General features: G+C 61.7%; 3 protein-coding genes across 6 annotated transcripts; 1 reads left to right on the top strand and 2 right to left on the bottom strand.

Moving 5' to 3' along the window:
- The first annotated feature begins 1,059 nt into the window (after positions 1-1,059).
- Positions 1,060-7,278, top strand: TRIM28 (tripartite motif containing 28). 3 transcript variants are annotated; one of them, XM_061172723.1, is made up of 17 exons: positions 1,060-1,503; positions 1,839-1,951; positions 2,178-2,310; positions 3,991-4,126; positions 4,204-4,320; positions 4,423-4,537; positions 4,698-4,844; positions 4,947-5,004; positions 5,143-5,249; positions 5,340-5,376; positions 5,455-5,503; positions 5,584-5,836; positions 5,924-6,243; positions 6,322-6,445; positions 6,528-6,614; positions 6,692-6,829; positions 6,924-7,278. In XM_061172723.1, exons 1-17 carry the CDS (start codon positions 1,155-1,157, stop codon positions 7,098-7,100), a joined length of 2,460 nt encoding a protein of 819 aa, XP_061028706.1. In that variant the 5' UTR covers positions 1,060-1,154; the 3' UTR covers positions 7,101-7,278. The 3 variants fall into 3 exon arrangements, with proteins under 3 accessions (XP_061028706.1, XP_061028704.1, XP_061028705.1); XM_061172721.1 differs by having other exon boundaries at positions 1,061-1,503; positions 4,947-5,061; XM_061172722.1 differs by having other exon boundaries at positions 1,061-1,503; positions 4,947-5,061; positions 5,458-5,503.
- A 662-nt stretch (positions 7,279-7,940) lies between these two features.
- Positions 7,941-10,866, bottom strand: CHMP2A (charged multivesicular body protein 2A). 2 transcript variants are annotated; one of them, XM_061172766.1, is made up of 6 exons: positions 10,633-10,866; positions 9,673-9,864; positions 8,611-8,790; positions 8,407-8,537; positions 8,260-8,321; positions 7,941-8,158 (listed from the first exon to the last, which is right to left on the bottom strand). In XM_061172766.1, the coding sequence occupies exons 1-6, from the start codon at positions 10,855-10,857 to the stop codon at positions 8,031-8,033; spliced, it is 918 nt and encodes a 305-aa protein (XP_061028749.1). In that variant the 5' UTR covers positions 10,858-10,866; the 3' UTR covers positions 7,941-8,030. The 2 variants fall into 2 exon arrangements, with proteins under 2 accessions (XP_061028749.1, XP_061028750.1); XM_061172767.1 differs by having other exon boundaries at positions 9,673-9,886; positions 10,633-10,724.
- A 576-nt stretch (positions 10,867-11,442) lies between these two features.
- On the bottom strand, positions 11,443-14,342 carry UBE2M (ubiquitin conjugating enzyme E2 M). Its single transcript, XM_061172769.1, has 6 exons — positions 14,068-14,342; positions 12,789-12,883; positions 12,628-12,666; positions 12,412-12,515; positions 12,039-12,102; positions 11,443-11,953 (listed from the first exon to the last, which is right to left on the bottom strand). Exons 1-6 carry the CDS (start codon positions 14,174-14,176, stop codon positions 11,813-11,815), a joined length of 552 nt encoding a protein of 183 aa, XP_061028752.1. The 5' UTR covers positions 14,177-14,342; the 3' UTR covers positions 11,443-11,812.
- Positions 14,343-18,726: the final 4,384 nt, after the last annotated feature.

The following is an 18,726-nucleotide window of genomic DNA, read 5'->3' on the forward strand; positions in this document are numbered from 1 at the left end:
GAATAGGATTCCTCCTCCAGGCCTAGCTTCCCCCATCTGACAGAATTCTCACCAGACACTCTACGTCCTTCCTCAGACGGGAACACCCTCCCCGCACGCAGATGCTGCTCCCCACTGAGGCAGGCTTCCCCTCCCTACAGATCCTGCCTCCGCCCACAGATGGATCGCCCCACGCAGACCCTGCTTCCCCCTCAGAATTTCCCCACTGTTGCGGTTCAGTCCGCCCGCTTGAAGAGCATCAAGGCCAGCGCAGTGGCGGGCTAAAAGATGTCAAGGGGCGCTTGCAGGGCCAGGCGGGATTTCAGTTTCGGTGTTCTGAGCCCCGTGGGATCTATTTAATTTAGTCAGGTTTCAGTGTTTCTCATGTTAAACAATAAAAAGGTTAAAACCCCACGTCAGCGTCCCGGTTTAGAAGAGAACTTCCTCCACGGGATGGGGACCCTTCGCCCCTCTCCCTGGGCCCAGCATCTTCCGGAGGTCTCGGCCCCGCCCCCTCTAGGGAACGCTAGTCGACGCAGCAACTGGAGACCTCCCCAGGCGGCCAAAGGGGCAGGGATCGAGGTGGAAGAACGGACTGCCGGGGCGCGTGCGGAGTAAGCGGCCTGGAGCAGGGACTACAATAACGGGCGCGAGCCCGGCCGCTGGACCAGGCTGCGGCGGCGGCGACGCAGAAACCCCTCCCCTGCCTCACGAGCGGCGCTGCGGGTGGTGGAGGCGGGGGTGGGAGGAGCCCGCTCAGGCGCGTGCGTACTCTTGGCCTCCCCCGCCGCGGCCCGCCCCGGCCCCGCCCCCGGGCGCTAGGCGCCCAGTGCGCGTGCGCGACGGCGTCGGCGCCAGTTATTTCTGTCCCGCCCCCCAACCGCGGCTCTTTCTGCGAGCGGGCGCGCGGTCGAGCGGTTGTGTGCGTGCCGCGTGGCGCTGGTCTCGGTCGCCGCTGAGAAGGAAGCGCGGGCGGCGGCGGAGGCAGGAGAGCGGGCAGCGGCCGGCCGGGCCTCGGCAGCGCCCCGCGCGCAGCGGGCGGCGACCTAGGCGGCGCGTGGCGGCGCTAGGCCTCGCGGCGGCAGCGGCCCAGCCGTTGGCGGCGAGCGCGTCTGCGCCTGCGCGGCGTGCCCCGCGCCCCTCCTCCCCCCGTGGGCGCCCCCGGCGGCGTGTGAATGGCGGCCTCGGCGGCGGCGGCCTCAGCGGCGGCGGCGGCCGCCTCCGGCAGCCCGGGCCCGGGCGAGGGCTCGGCGGGAGCCGAGAAGCGCGCCGCCGCCTCCTCGGCCACGGCCTCGGCTTCGGCCTCGGCGGCGGCGTCCGCATCGGCGTCGTCGCCCGCGGGGGGCGGCGGCGAGGCGCTGGAACTGTTGGAGCACTGCGGCGTGTGCCGGGAGCGCCTGCGGCCCGAGAGGGAACCGCGCCTGCTACCCTGCCTGCACTCGGCCTGCAGCGCCTGCCTCGGGCCCGCGGCGCCTGCCGCCGCCAACAGCTCGGGGGACGGAGGTGCGGCGGGCGACGGCGCTGGTGAGTGCGGTGGGGCCGGGGGCAGTCCCTCCCCCACCCCGCAGCCTTTGATCCCGACGAGGCTCGGGGGCTGGGGGTCTGTTCCCAGCGTGAAGATGGCGGGGGTCGCCTGGGCGTAGGGGATGGGGACCCGAAGAGTGGCCGGAACGGGTGTGGGCAGTGGGCTGTGGGCCGGGCACTGAGATGGGGCGACTGTTTAAAGTTCGGTAAAAGAAGGGTTTGGTTCTTTCTCCAGGAGGGTCGGGTCGGCTCGGCTCGGCAGGGGATGGAGGTTGGGGCCCAGTGGGGGGATGCGCTCACCATGCGATGGTGTTGTTTCTTCGTGTTCTTCGTAGTGGTGGACTGTCCAGTATGTAAGCAGCAGTGTTTCTCCAAAGATATTGTGGAGAATTACTTCATGCGCGACAGTGGCAGCAAGGCTGCCACCGATTCCCAGGATGCGAATCAGGTATGTCTTGCCCAAGCAACCCCCAGGAGGTTTCTGGCCATGAGTAGGGGTCATTAGCCCAGAGTGTGGTACCAGCTCCAGGTTTTACTCTCCCCGTAGTGGAAGGCTTAGGGCAGGTTGTCTAGGCTAAGTAAAGATCCCACCTTTCATCATGTCGTATTTTCTGGTTCTAAATGCAGATCTGTTTGGTGGTTCTGTCTCTTCTGACTCTTCCTTTGCCTAGCAGTGCTGCACTAGCTGTGAGGATAATGCCCCAGCCACCAGTTACTGTGTGGAGTGCTCTGAGCCGCTGTGTGAGACGTGTGTGGAGGCGCACCAGCGGGTGAAGTACACCAAGGACCACACTGTGCGTTCCACTGGTATGTAATGTGCAGGGGGCTGCCCTGGCTGTTCTCCTGTATATGCCTTCAGTTGCTTATGATGGTAGTTGCAGATGGTGGAAGGGTCTCGGAGTTTCTCTACGGGGTACCAGCTGAAGGGCCTGAGGGCAGAACTCAAAAAGGGGGAGGCTGGGGCTCTGGTGGGCAGTCTCTGCAGGTTCAGTGGCAGGGGAAAAGCCACAGGCAGGGAGTGGGGGGAGTTCACAGGGGATCTCATGGTGCCGCAGGGGGTGTATAGAGGGCTTGAGGAAGCTCATCAGGGAACCCTCCCAGGCAGGGGATAGGCCTCCAGTGGTAGAGAGATCGGCATGTGTGGATAGGGAAATGCAGGGTGTTTGGGGAATGATGTGAGGGAGCTCCTGGACCAGAGGTTCCCTGGCCCCTGTTTTAAGCCTCTGTAGGGGAAAGTGAGGTCTTTGGGCCTTGTGTCTTAACAAGCTGGTAGGGTCATCAGACTATCACTGACCAGTGAGTGCTGGAAGTGTTCTTATCATTGGGTCACAGATATTTCACAGCCTAGCTCGGTATTTCCAGACTTTTCTGTGAATGTGCTGGAAGTGCTATGGAGAGGGGCTTGCGCTTGGTTTTTGGCCCAGAACTCCCCATGAGTGGCATTTTGGTAGTCACGCTGTGGCTCCGCCAGCCCAGAGGACAGTTTTGGTGGGAAAACTTGGGTGGAGGTGGTTCCTGTGGGGCATGAGGAGCCAGGAGAGAAGGGCAGGGGTCTCCAGGGGGTCCTGGGTTCCAGGCAAAGGTCAGGGTGCAAGAGGGGGCAATATGTAGAGGAGCTGAGGCTCGGCTTATTTGTACCTAGATGTTCCTATGTCTCACGCTGGGCTGGTGTAGTAACGAGACGTGACAGGGATCGGGGAGGAGAGAACGATGGATGTTCCCGGTGTTCTAGTGGCAACAGCCTCTGGGGAGGGGTGGGGGGTCAACGTGGTGTGTTAGTCTTTGGGGAGTGTTGCTCTGAGCAGTAAGACCCTTTTCCCAGCACAGGGGCCTGACACCTCTCTGAGGGTCCTGGTCTCATCCCGCATCTCTCCAGCCTGAGAAGGCTTTGCAGGTTCCCCCGTGGGTTGTTAAGATGGTGTGGTCTGCTTTTACCAGAGAAGAGAGGGGAGGTCACCAGGCATGGCTTGCGAGGAAAATGTGCCTGACGGTCTCTTTAAGCCCTGATTTGCTTTTTGTCTGAGCCGGAAAGCAAATGTTGTGTGTGCTGGGATGCCACAGTAGCCAGAATCTCCTCCCCTGCTGGACAGAATCTTCTGTGAGTGGAGGAGAAAGGGAGCCCAGTGGCGGGTGGGGGCAGGGGTTCGGAGTTGGAGGAGCTTTCTTGAGTGTTCACCTGGAGGAAGTTTCAGTAGAGGGAACAGCGGGGAGGTCACTCCTGGCACAGGCCGTCAGTCTTAACGCTTTAAGTTGTCACCTCCAGAAGCTGAAAGGCGGGGGTGTGGTTCTCTTGGTCAGGCTGAGGGCGGAGGGTTTTGAGAGCAAGGATCTCGGCTCTTCCCTGTCCACTGCTGTAGGCCCTCTGGGTTCTTCCGGCAGATAGCCCAGGGTTGCAGGACAGGCAGGAAGTGAGGCCCCGATCTCTGTCTGCTCCTCGCGTTGGAGGTGGTGAGGATAAGCTCCCGCTTCATAGATCCCATTCCCCAGGACCAGCCAAGTCGAGGGACGGTGAGCGCACGGTGTATTGCAACGTGCACAAGCACGAGCCCCTTGTGCTGTTTTGCGAGAGTTGCGACACCCTCACCTGCCGGGACTGCCAGCTCAACGCCCACAAGGACCACCAGTGAGTCCTGAGGCTTGGTGGGTGGGTGCTGCCTGTTCCCGTGCTGGGCGCCCGGGCCCACCTCTGTCTGCCCTCAGGTACCAGTTCCTGGAGGATGCTGTGAGGAACCAGCGCAAGCTCCTGGCCTCACTGGTGAAGCGCCTCGGGGACAAGCATGCGACATTGCAGAAGAACACCAAGGAGGTTCGCAGCTCGTAAGTGTGGATGCCCGTGCTGTGCCGGGGCGGGGTGGGGAGCGGTGGCCCCGGGTGAGCACCTGCCTGAGTGTCCCTCACCTCACCCACTCTGCCACCCAGGATCCGCCAAGTGTCTGACGTACAGAAGCGCGTGCAGGTGGACGTTAAGATGGCCATCCTGCAGATCATGAAGGAACTGAACAAGCGGGGCCGTGTGCTGGTTAACGACGCCCAGGTACCCCCTGCGTGGTCCTTCTCTGCTGGCAGCTCACTCTGCCTCTAGTGGAATCGTCCTGGGGTTTGGCGCCCTCTGCTGGCTGCTGATGCCCTCCCTGGGTGGGGCGAGGTTCTGGGGCTCTCTGTCCTTCCTGACGCCATCTGCCCTCCACCTGCAGAAGGTGACTGAGGGGCAGCAGGAGCGCCTGGAGCGCCAGCACTGGACCATGACCAAGATCCAGAAGCACCAGGAACACATCCTGCGCTTCGCCTCATGGGCTCTGGAAAGTGACAACAACACTGCGCTGCTACTCTCCAAGAAGCTGGTGCGTGCTGGTGGGCACCCAGGTGGTGGGTTCCAGGTAGGCGCTTCCCAAGACCCGGAGCCCTGTTCACTGCCCGTGTGCTCAAGTGCCGCCCACCCCCAGATCTACTTCCAGCTGCACCGGGCCCTCAAGATGATCGTGGACCCCGTGGAGCCACACGGTGAGATGAAGTTCCAGTGGGACCTCAATGCCTGGACCAAGAGCGCAGAGGCCTTTGGTGGGTTTTTGTCTTTCTCTTGCTGCACCCTGCCATCCCAGGCACTGCACTTTCTTGTACTGTTTTACTTCTTTACTGCAGGCAAGATCGTGGCAGAACGTCCTGGCACCAACTCCACAGGCCCTGCACCCATGGCCCCTCCTCGGGCTCCAGGGCCTTTGAGCAAGCAGGGCTCTGGTAGCAGCCAGGTGAGCCAGGGAGGGGACCATAGCGGGAGGAAAGAGGCACGGGGTCCTGTGGGATGCCTGTCCACTGAGGTCCACTTGCTCTGCCCACAGCCCATGGAGGTGCAGGAAGGCTACGGCTTCGGGTCAGGTGAGTGATTCTGCCCCCGCAGCAGGTGGGAGAGCTGCCGTGCCCTATGTCCACCCAACCTGTGTTCTGTGTTCCCAGCAGATGACCCTTACTCGAGTGCAGAGCCCCACGTGTCAGGGGTGAAGCGGTGAGTGTGGCTGCCCTTTGGTGGCTATAGGGACAGGGTGGCCGTAGGGGCGGGGCGCTCACACCAAGCCACGCCCACAGGTCCCGCTCAAGTGATGGCGAGGTGAGTGGCCTCATGCGTAAGGTGCCGCGGGTGAGCCTCGAACGCCTGGACTTGGATCTCACGGCTGACAGCCAGCCACCAGTCTTCAAGGTCTTCCCAGGCAGCACCACTGAGGATTACAACCTCATCGTCATTGAGCGAGGTGCTGCAGCTGTTGCTGCTGGACAGCCTGGGACTGCGCCCCCCGGGGCCCCGGGCGCCCCGCCCCTGCCTGGCATGGCCATCGTCAAGGTGAGCCTGTCCAAGTGACTGTGGCTGGGAAATGAAGATCTGCTGCCCAGGCCGGCACCCCACTGAACACCCCTCACCTCCTCGCAGGAGGAAGAAACAGAGGCTGCCATTGGCGCCCCGCCTGCTGCCACTGAGGGCCCCGAGACCAAACCTGTGTTGATGGCCCTGGCGGAGGGCCCCGGCGCCGAGGGCCCCCGCCTGGCTTCACCCAGTGGCAGCACCAGCTCAGGCCTGGAGGTGGTGGCTCCAGAGGGCACCTCAGCCCCAGCTGGTGGCCCAGGTGCCCTGGATGACAGTGCCACCATCTGCCGTGTCTGCCAGAAGCCAGGTGACCTGGTCATGTGCAACCAGTGCGAATTCTGCTTCCACCTGGACTGCCACCTGCCTGCCCTGCAGGATGTGCCAGGGTGCGAGGCTGTGCGGGGTCTGCAGGGCGGAGGGCTGGGCCAGGTCCCGTGCAGCCCCTCACGGTCTGTTCCCTCCAGGGAGGAGTGGAGCTGCTCTCTCTGCCACGTGCTACCCGACCTGAAGGAGGAGGATGGCAGCCTAAATCTGGACGGGGGTGACAGCACTGGTGTGGTGGCCAAGCTCTCGCCAGCCAACCAGCAGGTGAGGGTGGGGCCCACTCCCTTGGTTTGGCCAGCAGCACCCCAAGTCCCCTATGACTCTGATGTTCACGTAATGCCTGCAGAAGTGTGAGCGCGTCCTGCTGGCCCTCTTTTGCCATGAGCCCTGCCGGCCCCTGCACCAGCTGGCTACTGACTCCACCTTCTCCCTGGTGAGTTTTGTGACTTGGGAGGGTGGGAGTGCAGGGGCTGTTTGGCCTCACCTTCAGCCTGTGGCCTCTGCTTGAAGGATCAGCCCGGCGGCACCCTGGACTTGACGCTGATTCGAGCCCGTCTCCAGGAGAAGTTGTCACCCCCCTACAGCTCCCCCCAGGAGTTTGCCCAGGATGTGGGCCGCATGTTCAAGCAGTTCAACAAGCTGACAGAGGTGAGCCGGTTGGGGTGGGGATGGGTTGGGGAGGGGAGGCTGGGGGCAGAGAGGTGGGCGACCTGGGGCCCATCCACTGTAATTTGCCCGGCAGGACAAGGCCGACGTGCAGTCCATCATTGGCCTGCAGCGCTTCTTTGAGACTCGCATGAACGAAGCCTTTGGTGACACCAAGTTCTCCGCTGTTCTGGTGGAGCCCCCGCCGCTGAGCCTGCCTGGTGCTGGCCTGAGCGCCCAGGACCTGTCCAGTGGCCCTGGTGATGGCCCCTGAGGCTGGGCGGCCCCCGAGCCGCTCCAACCTGGCTCTGTTCTCTGTTCTGTCTTGTCACCCCTCTTCTCTCTCCTCTTCTCCCTCCGGTGGCCTGGTTCCCACTCCTTGGTGGCCCATACCCCAGCCCCTCACGATATGGTTTTTACTTCTGTGGATTTAATAAAAACTTCACCCGTTACTCAGGCCTTGGTTGGTGGGGACAGTGGTTCTGGGGGCCTGGTCTCTGGCTGTTATCGATCCCTCACCAAACCCTGTTGGGCCAGATGGGGGTGGGGCACTTGTCTCCGGCCACCTGGGTGTCCAGGGAGTGGGGAGCAGCACCCCTCCTGGGTCCTTTGCGATCTGGGGAGTGTCTGGTGGGTAGGAGGGTCACCCGGTAGGTAGGCAGACCCAGGCTAACCTGTGGGCAGGCAGGGTAAACCCCCAGGTAGGCGCTGCACAGCAGCTCACTCTCCATGAGAGCTTCCTGGAGTGGGTTGGAACCGTTTCCCACAAGCAGCTCGTCAAAAGCTGGGTCGGCTGGGCTAAGCGGAGTTGGGCACTGTATCCCTGGGGGACAGGCCTGGACTGCTGGGGTGCTACCAGGATGTCTGGGGAGCCTGCCGCCTTGGGGTGCTGGGCCAGTGTTCGCTGCTCATTTTCACGTCCCAAGCCCTGAAGACTGGGGTGGGCTTGGTCTGTCCACTCCCGCCAAAACGAGAGAACTCCAGCCCTCTGTCTCATGCCCCAACTAATCTGGCACACATTACCAAGCCCTGCCTGAGCAACTCCTGTCAGCCACGTCGCCGGACTCCCTAACCCAGCCTGGCTCACATCAGGCCACTCACACAGGCCCAAGACTAGTAGCCAACTTCTTTTATTGCAGAAGGTACAATGAAAATGCTGGGCCCTCCGCTGGCTCCCTAGGGTGGCACGGGGCGGGGGGTGCAGTCAGTCCCTTCGAAGGTTCTTGAGCCGCTCCTCCAGGTCTGCGTCTGCATCGACTAGGGCGGAGGCTGCAGCCTCTGCTTTCTTCCCACTGGCAGCCACACTGAGGGAGCCTCCGGTGGAGGGGAGGTCTGCAGAGAAGGGGGTTAGGAAGAGAGTAATGCTGGGAGAGGGAGGGTCTGCGCGGTGGCTGAGCTGCGCGCAGGACAGGGCCCAGGGTCTGGACACTCACTTGACAGCTCGTCCGTCAGGCTCAACCCCAGCTCGTCCAGGACCTGGGCTACAACAGCGTCACTAGGTAGAAAAAAGAGAACTATGAGGGCCAGGCGCCCGGAGGGCCAGGCATCCGTCCCCACCCCCCTGCCTCCTATCTCCAAACCTCTCCTCTTCATCGTCCTCGTCACCCATGGCATCGTCAATGGCATCGTTCATCATCTCCTCCTTCATGTCCATAATCTCTGCCTGCCGCTCAAACTCCATCATGATCTTCTGGATCTGGGGCAACTTCAGCTGGAAGTGGGAGGAGGGTGAGTCTGGCCCCTGAGGTTAGCAGGGGTAGGGAGGGGGATCGGGAGAGGCGCACCTGTCTGTTCATGGTGCCCATGGCCTTGGTGACGCCCTTCATGGCTTGTGCCATTGAGTTGTTAGACTTGAGTGTCTGGATCTTGAGGGACACAGCCTGGATGTTGGCCCGCATCAACACAAACTTTCGCACGTACCGCCTTGTGCGCACCAGGTCTCTTGCCATGATACGCACAGCGTCCTGAGAAGTGGACAGAGGTGGCAGGGAGCCAGCCTTGGGAGTATGCCCACTGCCACTCCACCATGCCCACTGAGGCGTTCAGGGGCCCCTATGTGCCTGCTCCCAGCGGTGACTGTTCCCTCGCCCTCAGGCCTCTTGGGTCACCACTGCAGACTCCTCCGCAGGCTTCTCACCTCGGGTCCAGAAATGAGAGGAAGAAAGGTGGGGCCGCCCTTCAGGGGTCCTTTTCTCTCCACGTCTATAGAGTCAACGCCCATTCCTGAATTTCCCTCCTGGCCAAAGAATGTGTGTCTCCCTCCACCTCACACAGGCCCTCACCTCAAGAACAGAATCCTGATTCACACACGAACACATCCAAACCTCACCTTTTCACTTCCTCCCCAGAGCTCTTCCTTGCTTTGCCCATCCCAGGAAATGGCACCTGCTCAACCCAGCTGCTCAGGCCAAAACTCTGTCACCCATCAAAGGTGCTGCTCCCCAGCGGTTCAGGCTCTGCCCATCTCTGCTCACTGGCCCCCAGGGCCAGTGCATCCCATGCCACGTGGGCTCCCACTGTGGCCCACGATTCCAAGTGGTCTGGCCCACATCCACTCCTCTGAGCTCACCCATCACTCCCTCATGGAGCATCTGCTGTTCTACCTGACACACTTGCCACTTGGATCTTCACGGGCTCACTCTCCGTTACTCAACGTTCGCCTCTGATACCACCTCCACAGAGGCAGCCTTTTGGACTCTGAAAGTAGGGAAAGCCCCACTCAACCCTGCATTTCCCTAGAAGCACCTCCCTGTTGGTGCTCAGCCTGTCCAGTTTGCTGCAGCCCCGGTGTCTGAACAAGCAACAGCACTGGCCCTGTGTCCCAGGCTGTGCCCAATCGAGCTTACCATCTGGCCCTGCTTGGCCATTTTCTTGATGTCTGCAATGATTTTCTTCTCCTGGGTCTCTAGCTTCTGTCGCTCACGGTCCAGCTCTCGCATGGCGCGGTTCAGGGCACGCTGGTTCTGCCGCAGCAGCTCCTCCGGTGTCTTCCGGCGCCCGAACAGCAGGTCCATGGCCGCAGGAGCCCACCGGTAGGACTGGGGCAAGTGTGAAGCCTTACTGCAGAGTGGTGTGAGGCCCAAAACGAGGGCATGAGGCAGAGCTGGGGTCACACTGTGTATGGGCAGGGACAGATGGGGGCTCCCAAAATGGAAAGGGCTGAGCAGGGAGAACAGGCGTGAATGGAAGGCCAAAAGAGTGGAGTCTGGAACTTGGGTAGCCCCAGGGACGTGAGTGGGGACAACGTGCCCACCCCAACCCCTCCTCCATCACAGTGCCCCCACAGAGGTTCAAGGCTTCCACCTCCTCCTGCAGACCCTGCGATGAGGCCCTAGCGTGTCCGGTGGAGATGAGACTGAGACTGGAGATGGCCGTGGGTGGGCGGACGGGGGGTAGGGGGCACTTGGAACCCTGAGCGCCAAGGACAGGGCACTTGAGAGGGTCCCTGACAGGAGGAGGTGGAGGCCGCGAGTGCTAGAAACAGGGTGGATGGGGGGGGCTCTGAAGCTGACAGCGTATGGATGGAATTCGGTTTGGGGTGGGGGTCCTAAATGCTGAGGGAATCTGGGTGCGGAGAATAAGGTTGGGGGGCGCTGCGGACTCCTGTACAGAGGGAGGGATGCTAAGTGCTCGGGTGCCTTGTTCACGCAGGAAAGCCTGTGGGACCATTCGGGGTGTTGAGCACCGAAGGCAAGACAGCATGGGGTCCCCTGATGATAAGGCCGGGTCCCAGGGAGGGGCGAGGCCCTCGTACGCCGCCGCCCACGCGCCCACCCAGGGCCCGCGCCCCAGTAGGGGCCACTCACCGGAGTTGCGACAGGGACTCGCTTCCGTTTCCGGGTCACGCTCTTCTCGCTGGGAGCCCCGGAGCGCCCACCAACGACAGCCCCTCGGTTCTGTCGCCTCGGCGGTCGCCGCCGTTTCCGGATTAAACCACCCGACGTCACACGCCCCGCCGGCGCCCGGAATGCTGGGCGGGGACAAGAGCGCGCGTGCGCACGCGCCGGGGACCAGGCCGGCCCCAGGCGCATGCGCACCAGCTTCCGTTTCCCTGCCGCAGACGCGGTGTTCTACAGGTTCAAGTCCAGCCTAAGGGAGCCGAGCCACGGCCGGAGTCCTGGTCCTTGCGGGGTTGGCGCCCTTCCGGGCGCCTTCCGCGCAGCCACCCGGAGGCCCTGCACCCCACCACGTCACCCACTGTAGGGCCCAGCTCATCTCAGGGACCCAGAACTCTCGCTGATGTTTCTGGACCTCAGGCACCCGGTGGCACCAGGCAGCGTTCTCCTCGTCAGGCCCTCCCATGGCAGAAGGGGGCAGAACAGGAGATGGTGCGGACTTTCTTGGATGTTGGCTTACTGGCCAGGAAGCCTGTGGTTACTGGATCCTGCCCCTCCCTTGTTCCGGAGTGGGATTCATCCCACCCAGCCTGAGGCCTGGGGCTTGGTCCCCTCACCACTCCCAGGGCTGCCCCAGGCACTGGGCAGCCTGCTGACGCGGGGTCGGGGGGGGGGCCCTAATGCCACCTGTGAGCACACAACTCCCACCACGCTTGCTGCAGGAGCCCTGGTGGACATCACCTACCCCTCCCACCCCACAAAAGGAAGAGGCAGAGGCCATGCAGTAACATTCCCCTTTAATAGCCTGGCGGGACCTCCAGTGGTGCAGGGGTGGGGTGCCGGGTGCCCAGCCACCCTTGGCCTCCCACCCCAGAGCCCAGATTAGGGGGGCTGGATAGCACCCAGCGTGGGGCTAGACAAGCCAATTCATTTCCCATCGCTGAGCGGGTCGGGGGAGGCAGCGCCGACCTCAATCACATGGTGGTTTAAAAAAAAAAAAACTAGGAGCGGGTGGCAGGGAGGGGTGGCAGGTCAGGGCATGGGATTCCCCCACCGGCTGCCCCATGCCCCCCCCACCTGTGGCCCCCAATAAATATTTGCAGGGGACGCCGGGGCTGGTGGCCCTGGCAGGGGTGGGTACGCGCCGGCCCTATTTCAGGCAGCGCTCGAAGTAGGTGGAGCCGATATAGCCACCCCGCATGGAGCGCTGCACGTTCTGCTCAAACAGCCTCCGGTTGTTCTGCAGGACCTCGGCGGCTTCCTTGTTCAGTGGGTCTTCAGGGTTGGGCTCCTGTGGCCGGTATGGATGGGGGTCAACAAGCCCAAGGGGCAGAAGGCCAACCTCCCCCAGCCCCAGAGCCCCTGCCCCTACTCACCAAGAAGAGATACTGCAGGCCATAAATTATGGAGTTTATCGTAAGGACTGGCTTCCAGTCCTCTCTGTGGGCAGAGAACATCATGATCAGGGGCTGGTGAGTGGGCAGCCACCACAGGCCCTGCTGGGACCGGACAGGTCAGGCCCAGGGCACGGGACAGTGTGGATGGGAGAAGCTAGCGGTAGGGTGCAGAGAAGGACAGACCATGGAGAAAGCCAAGGTCAAGCCACGAGGAAGAAAACGTGGAGATGAAGAGACAGAGGAACACACACCACAAGGGGTAAGGAATGGACAGAGACAGGTGTAGTGCAAGGCCACGAAGGGCGCCTGGCAGGCAGGGCTGGGTTGAGCTGTGGAGGGCTCGTGCCCTCACCTGAGGATGTTGAGGCAGACGTTGCCCTCGAGGTCAATGTTGGGGTGATAAACCATCGTCTCACACTTCACCTTGGGGGGGTCATGCGGGTAACCCTGGCCCACCTGGCTCCAGGAAAAGAGAGGGGAGGTGGATAGGTGCCCCAGCAGTGCCTGGCCAGGGCCTCAGCTGTCACTTCCTCAGCCCAGGGAGCCACCCCGGCCCACCGAGGCTCACCTTAAAACTGAACACAAACTTCCCGCTCTTGTAGAAGCCCTGTGAAGGAAGAAAAGAGGAGATGGGATCCCATCCAGCAAGGCCTGGCAGGTGAACCAGGTCTCCCTACTTGAGGTGGGGCCACCTGCCGTGCCCGGGAGTCCAGCTGAGTGTGCCCTCACCTCATCAGGACAGATAACCAGCTTGAAGTTGAGGAGGTCGTCTGGATCTGAGAAGCTGATGTCACACGTCTTGGGCAGATTCAGCTCGTTTATGTCTGGGTTTTCACGCAGAAAAGGGAAACAGAGAGAAAGGAAGAGGGAGAGAGAGGAGGGTGCTCAGAGCAGTGCAGGTGCCAGCAGAGCCTCCGTAGCCTCCTCCAGGACCCCGGCTCTGGCCTGGGCAGTGGGCCACACCCCCAACCCTCTCCCTGCTCCCCAGTCTCCAGGCAGGCTCTTCTGGGTCTACAGAACACCACAAACACGCATGTTCAATTGTGACTGTGCTTGAGCTCCTGGCCCAGGGTAAGTTCCAACTCTTCTGAATCCACAGCCCTAAGTCCCAGCACCCAACAGCCGGGTCCCCCCCAACCCAGCTCCTAAATGCCCCCACTCCCATGTGCCCTCCAAGAGCCTCTGACTACCCGAAACCCAGGATCCCTGGCCATAACCCCCACCTTCTAGAGGAGTCCCCAATTATCTGCCCAAACTCAAAGACCTTATTCCCCCTCCACACCCTAAATCATCCCCCCAGCAATCCCTGGTCCCCACGATCCATATACTCCTCTTTCTGCCTGTCATCCCAAACCCAGGTTCCCATCTGACCCCCAGATCTGTGAGTTCCCAGCCCTCCTACCTTACACTGTTCTGACTATAAGATTTCCAGCATCTCCAGCACCATGGTCTAAACCCAATCCTACTCCTATCTCTAATCTCTGGCACCCACTGTCCCTCCCTCCTCCTCCTGTCACCCTAAACCCCAAATTGCCATGTGACGCCCCCCCCCCAGACCCACGAAACCCAGGCCCCAGAACGTACTTCACCACGCCTGACTCTGATTCTCACTGACCCCAGCATAATACACTAAATCTCCCACTCGGATCCTCAATCCTCGGCCCCCACTATCCATATCTCCTCTGCCTTTCACCCAGGTTCCCGTCTGACCCCCCCCCCCCCAGACTCTCGAGTTCCCGGTTCCCCCACTACACTGCCATTCTCAGATTCTCAGTCCCTAATATCAGACGTCTGGCTTTCCAAATACCTTCAGTGCCCCATCCTCGGCCCCGCATCTCTGACCACTTCAGTGACTATTACTCCACCCCTGATCCCTCAATCCCCAGGCCCCGATCTCCGATCCCCACATCCGCGGCCCCCCCATTTCTGACACCTCTGACCCCTGGAGACCGCATTACCCCAAGCCAGGCCCTGACCTCCGACCTCCACCCCCATCCCGACTCCTTACCCTTCTGGATCCGCAGCTGCGCCGCCGACGCCTTCTTGCTGCTGCCCTTGGTGCCGCCCGCCGACTCCTCCTCCTTCTTCTGCTGCTTTAGCGAGAACAGCTTGATCATCCTGCCGCCGCCGCCGCTGCCGCCCCTGCGGGGCCCGGGACCCCGGCCACCCGGCCCCCCGCCGCCGCCGCCCTTGCCGCCTCCGCCACTCGGACCCGCCGCCGCGGCCTCTTCGGCTGCTGCCGCCGCCCGCCCGGCCTGCCGCGCCGCTCCGCGCCCACCGCGCGGCCCGCGTCGGCTCCCGTAGTCGGCTCCGGCCTGGCCCGGCGCCTCGGGCTCGCTCGGCAGCGCTCGGGCCCACTCGGCTGTTCTCGTGTCCGCTCGGCCCCGCCCCCACCCGCCGCTCCCTCCTCCCCCTCGCCCGCTCCGGTGTCCTCAGGCCCAGCTGCGGCTGCGGAAGCGGGGTCTTTAGGCCGCGCCACTGGCCCGTTCACTCGCTCCCTTCCCGAGGGGGTTGCGGCTCGGGTCGGAAGAGGGAAGCGGGGGCTGCGGTGGCGACTGCCGTGTACTAGAGGAGGCTCAGCTTCCGCGGCAGCAGCGGCTTCGGCGCGGAGGTCCGCAACGGCCTCGGGCGCCCCACCGCTTCGGATATTTCCGCCGCCTGCCCGCTTCGGCTCTTTCCGCCCGGCCTGCGCTGTGCGCCTGCGCAGCCGCCGACGCCACCGCCTCGCGTTGCTCCGCGATGGGACTTGGGGATCGGGCTCCTTCGGCTAGGCTCGGGTATTTCCGTTCGTGCAGGCCGGGCCGGGCCGGTCACTTCCGGGGACGCCCGCGGGTCCAGAGAGGGGGACGGTGTTGCCGCCATCTTTAAGTGGGGCAGATGCGGGCAGCTCCGCTTGCGGTCCAGCCATTCCCACTTGCACTCGTGCAGACGGCGGCGTAGGCGGGCCAAACGAAGTACTTGGCCCCGGGGGGGTCACAGACTGAGGCTGGGTCAGGTCAGAGCCTGAGCAAGGCAGGGGTGTTGCCTAGAGGGTGCGTGGTCCAGCACTTTCGGTGTCCCGTCGCAAACCCAGAGAACCCTCTCGCAGAGAGTCTGGTTGAGGTAAACTAACAAATAAAACGTGTATTGTGTCAGAGGGTAGTAAGCACTGTGGAGGTTTACACGGGCTGACACACTTCGGAAGCGGAACGTGGGGAGGGGCCGCGCTCTGTGCGGGTCTACAGTTCCAGCGGAGGGGCCCTACGACCTTCCGCCGGCTGCGCGTGAGATGTGGGCGGGGCCAATCTCCCCTCCAATCACGGCTCAGCGTGCCTCGGGGTGGGCGGGAGGAAGCGGCGCGGAGCGGTTCTGCGATTTCAGGCTGTCACCAAGGGAACCGTCAGGCGGTGAGCGGCGCCGCGAGGGCTGGTTGGGCGGGGGACCGGGCCCGTGGGGCGGCGGGGGCTCTGTCTCTCAGCCTGCCCGCGTCCGAATGAGGCTCCTGCCGCACGTCCCATCCAGTCGCTGAGGCGACGTGCCGCCATCATACGGACCACCAAGGGAGAAGTAGTCCCGGCGGCCCAGTTGGGCCCGCGCTGGGGGTGGGCAGGCTCAGTCCATGGCCTCCTCTTGGCGAACGACCCCGGCCCCATCCTCACCCCAGGGAGTCGGCTCTACCCCTTCGGGTCTTGATTTGGCGTCCATCCCGGCCCCAGCCTCCTCAGAGGCCCTGCCCGGGTGCCCTCGGCGTCTTTGGGCTCCGTGGACTGATCCCAGTGGTGTCTGTGCAGCCGCTCCCCCTTTCGCCCCTTTCCATTCTCTTTCCACCATCCCAGACGCCCCTCTTCAGCCCTCTAGTTGTCCTAGCCTCACACTCCCAGCTTCGTTGACTCCCTTGAGAGCTGAGGGCTGGAGAGGCGCCGGGGTGAGGATGGGAGAGCAGAAGCTGCAAACGGCTCAGGTTTGGGGCTGACAAGATTGCAACCGTCCCAGCGTTCTCAGGGTTCAGACATGGCTGGTCCTGGGACCCAGAGGGCTCTTCCAGACTCAATTTCCCTCTCCCTCTCCGTTCTTCTCATCCGCTCTGCTCTTGCTGATTATTTATTTTTGTACAGGACGTGAGGGTTGATGACCATACTGCGGTTTCCAGCCAAAGTCTCAGGGGTGGTTTCTATTGGTCAGCCTGGTTCATGTGCCCATCCCCAGGTCAGTTGCTGAGGCCCTTCCGCTAAGGGCCCATCTGGGGATGGGGAATTGGTTCCCTGGAGAGGACTAGCCAAAGCTCGACTCGCGTCATCTCTGATCTTGTGGCTTCCCCACCATCCAGTGGGGGAAGACTTGACCATGCAACAGAATGCTAGGTAAAGGGGGCCATGGTTTCTGGACCAGGAAGGAGGGGATGGCCTAACTGAGGCAGGGGGCTGGGTTGGAAGTGGTGCAGCTAAGCTGTATATTCCTTGTCACCTTCGTGGCCACTCAAGTGGCAGAGAGGCACAGGTGGTTTTGGTGGCAAAGGTGCCTGTGGCCCTTGGGCCTGCAGCCTCTTAGGATGCAACCTAGGGCTTAGCGCATGCAGAGGTCCTGAGGGAAGCTGGGGCCAGTGCCTTGGAGGGACTGGGCAGAACGTGGCGGGTGAGTTGTGAGGGTGGAAGTGCACGTAGGGTTGTTAGCGTAGCCACTGGGAGCTGACACTGGGAAGAAAGGGTCTGTTTGGGGAACGAGGGAGCAGGAGTAGGCAGGGAAGAGAGGCTGAGTGCTGTGGGCCTCCAGGCTGGAGATGGATGGCTGGGATCAGAACAGTGCTGGGGGGTGGAGAGAAGTGGATAGATTCGGGAGGCTAGGCTTCCGGTGAGAATAATTGGATGGATGTGGCATGGGGAGGCTGGGCTTGGGAGTGAACAGTATGGGCTCAGGTACAGGCTGGCTGGGCACTCTTGTAGCTTTCTTAGATGACCAGTGCTTTGGTATTCCTCTCCTGGGTTCCTCATGTGGCTCTGGCCAAGTGGGGCGAAGTGGTCATTCTGTCCAAGCCCTCAGCCCTGATGATAGTATGGTAACCCTTGGGTTCTCGACCTGCAGCCACATGACTGGATTGCAGAGGTGTGCCTGGCCAGCTGCAGAAATGACCTTTCATGGGTGGCCCTCACATAGCTGTTCATGTTGATTTCTTCTCAGAGGGCTGTTTTGGCAGGTGGGTCCATGGACTTCTCAAGGCTTCGGGTGTGGGGCCCTGGCCGGATGTCTCCATGCTTTTCATGTTTACTGTAATTTTTCCTGTGTGGAATTTCATGTTTTTATGTAGTTGTATCTGCACAGATTTCCCTTCATGATTAACACGAAGATGATCAAAGATGAGAGCTTTCTTGTTTTCTTTGTTTCAGATTATAAAAGTCATACAAGTTGTAAAAAAAAAAAAAAGAAAAAAAAAAAGCCATGTTACAGGATTTATAAAGTTCTGGCAACATTCCTCTAACCTGAGACCACTGGCTATCTCAGTGTTCATTCATATGCCTTCCCTGATCTGATTCTCCCAGCCCCTCCCTGCCTTCCTCTCCTCTCTGATTCTACAGATCCCAGACCAGGTTTCCTAGAATCCCCTTGGTGATCAGAGAGAACCGTGAGTGCTGTCAGAGGGTCCGGGGACGCCCCACCCCTGACTGTGCCACACAGGAGTGCCCCTGCATGGGGGGGCTGCTGACTTTGCCAGACGTAGTAGATGCCAGAGTGGCTCTGGTCTTGGCTGGGGCTAGACTAGCGGGGAGGTGGGGAAAAGAGAGGGATAGGGGAGGGGAGGAAGGGGGGCTGAGGCAGGGAGCATGCCTTCTCTAGCATGTCTGTAGGAAGCCTCTGGCCCAGGCTGGCTTGTCTTTCCCTGATACCAGGGCCCAAGTCTTGAGGGGATCAGGGTGACTCAGTGGCAGGGGCAAGTCCAGCTGCACTTCTGGAAGAAGCTTGGACATACAGGCCTAGAACGGCTGTTCTGGAACCCTCTAGGCCAAGGGCAGGCTGACACCCTCCTAGAGTGGGGTTTAAGTCCCAAGCCAGACCCTGCTGCATGAAGATGCCCTCTTTGGAACTGCCTTTCTCCATTGTCTCTGGCACTTACAGCACCCATGGGTGGAGTGGGGACTGTGTCAAGGCCTGAGCAATAGGATGGAAGGGGAAGATCAGGCAAAAGAAGCAATGGCACAGGAAGAGGCTGGAGGGTTCCAGAGACACCCGCCCTCAAGTCTGCAGGACACGGAACTGGAACTGGCAGTATCTGTCCATCTTCAGGAAAGCTGCTGCCGGCTGTGCTTCCTGCGACTAGTTACTGAACACACTCACGATAGAGCCCTCCCAGCGTGCGGGAGCCCTTAGGGGCTGTGCGTGGGGCCGGGGAGGGAGGAGAACGGCGCGTGATGGGAACGATCACTAGAGGGCTGGGGAACTGGCCTGGGGCTTGCAGCCGCCTGCGGGTCGCGGACTAGCTGGAGTCTGCGGGGAGCAGAGGAAAGTCTCGCAAGAATATGGATTCCCAGGTAAAGCCTTGTAGCTTTCACACCTAAGAAGTGGCTCCCTAGGTTTATAGTTTCATAAACACATCCTCAGGCCGGCTCTGGCATGCTGGGCACCAGCCTGATACTTCAGCACCTGATGATGTTGGCTGGCTGGGGAGAACTCTGCCACTCCAGGTCGTCATCTGGCA

The sequence above is a fragment of the Eubalaena glacialis genome, chromosome 18 (genome assembly GCF_028564815.1).
Source record: "Eubalaena glacialis isolate mEubGla1 chromosome 18, mEubGla1.1.hap2.+ XY, whole genome shotgun sequence".
Taxonomy (NCBI): domain Eukaryota; kingdom Metazoa; phylum Chordata; class Mammalia; order Artiodactyla; family Balaenidae; genus Eubalaena; species Eubalaena glacialis.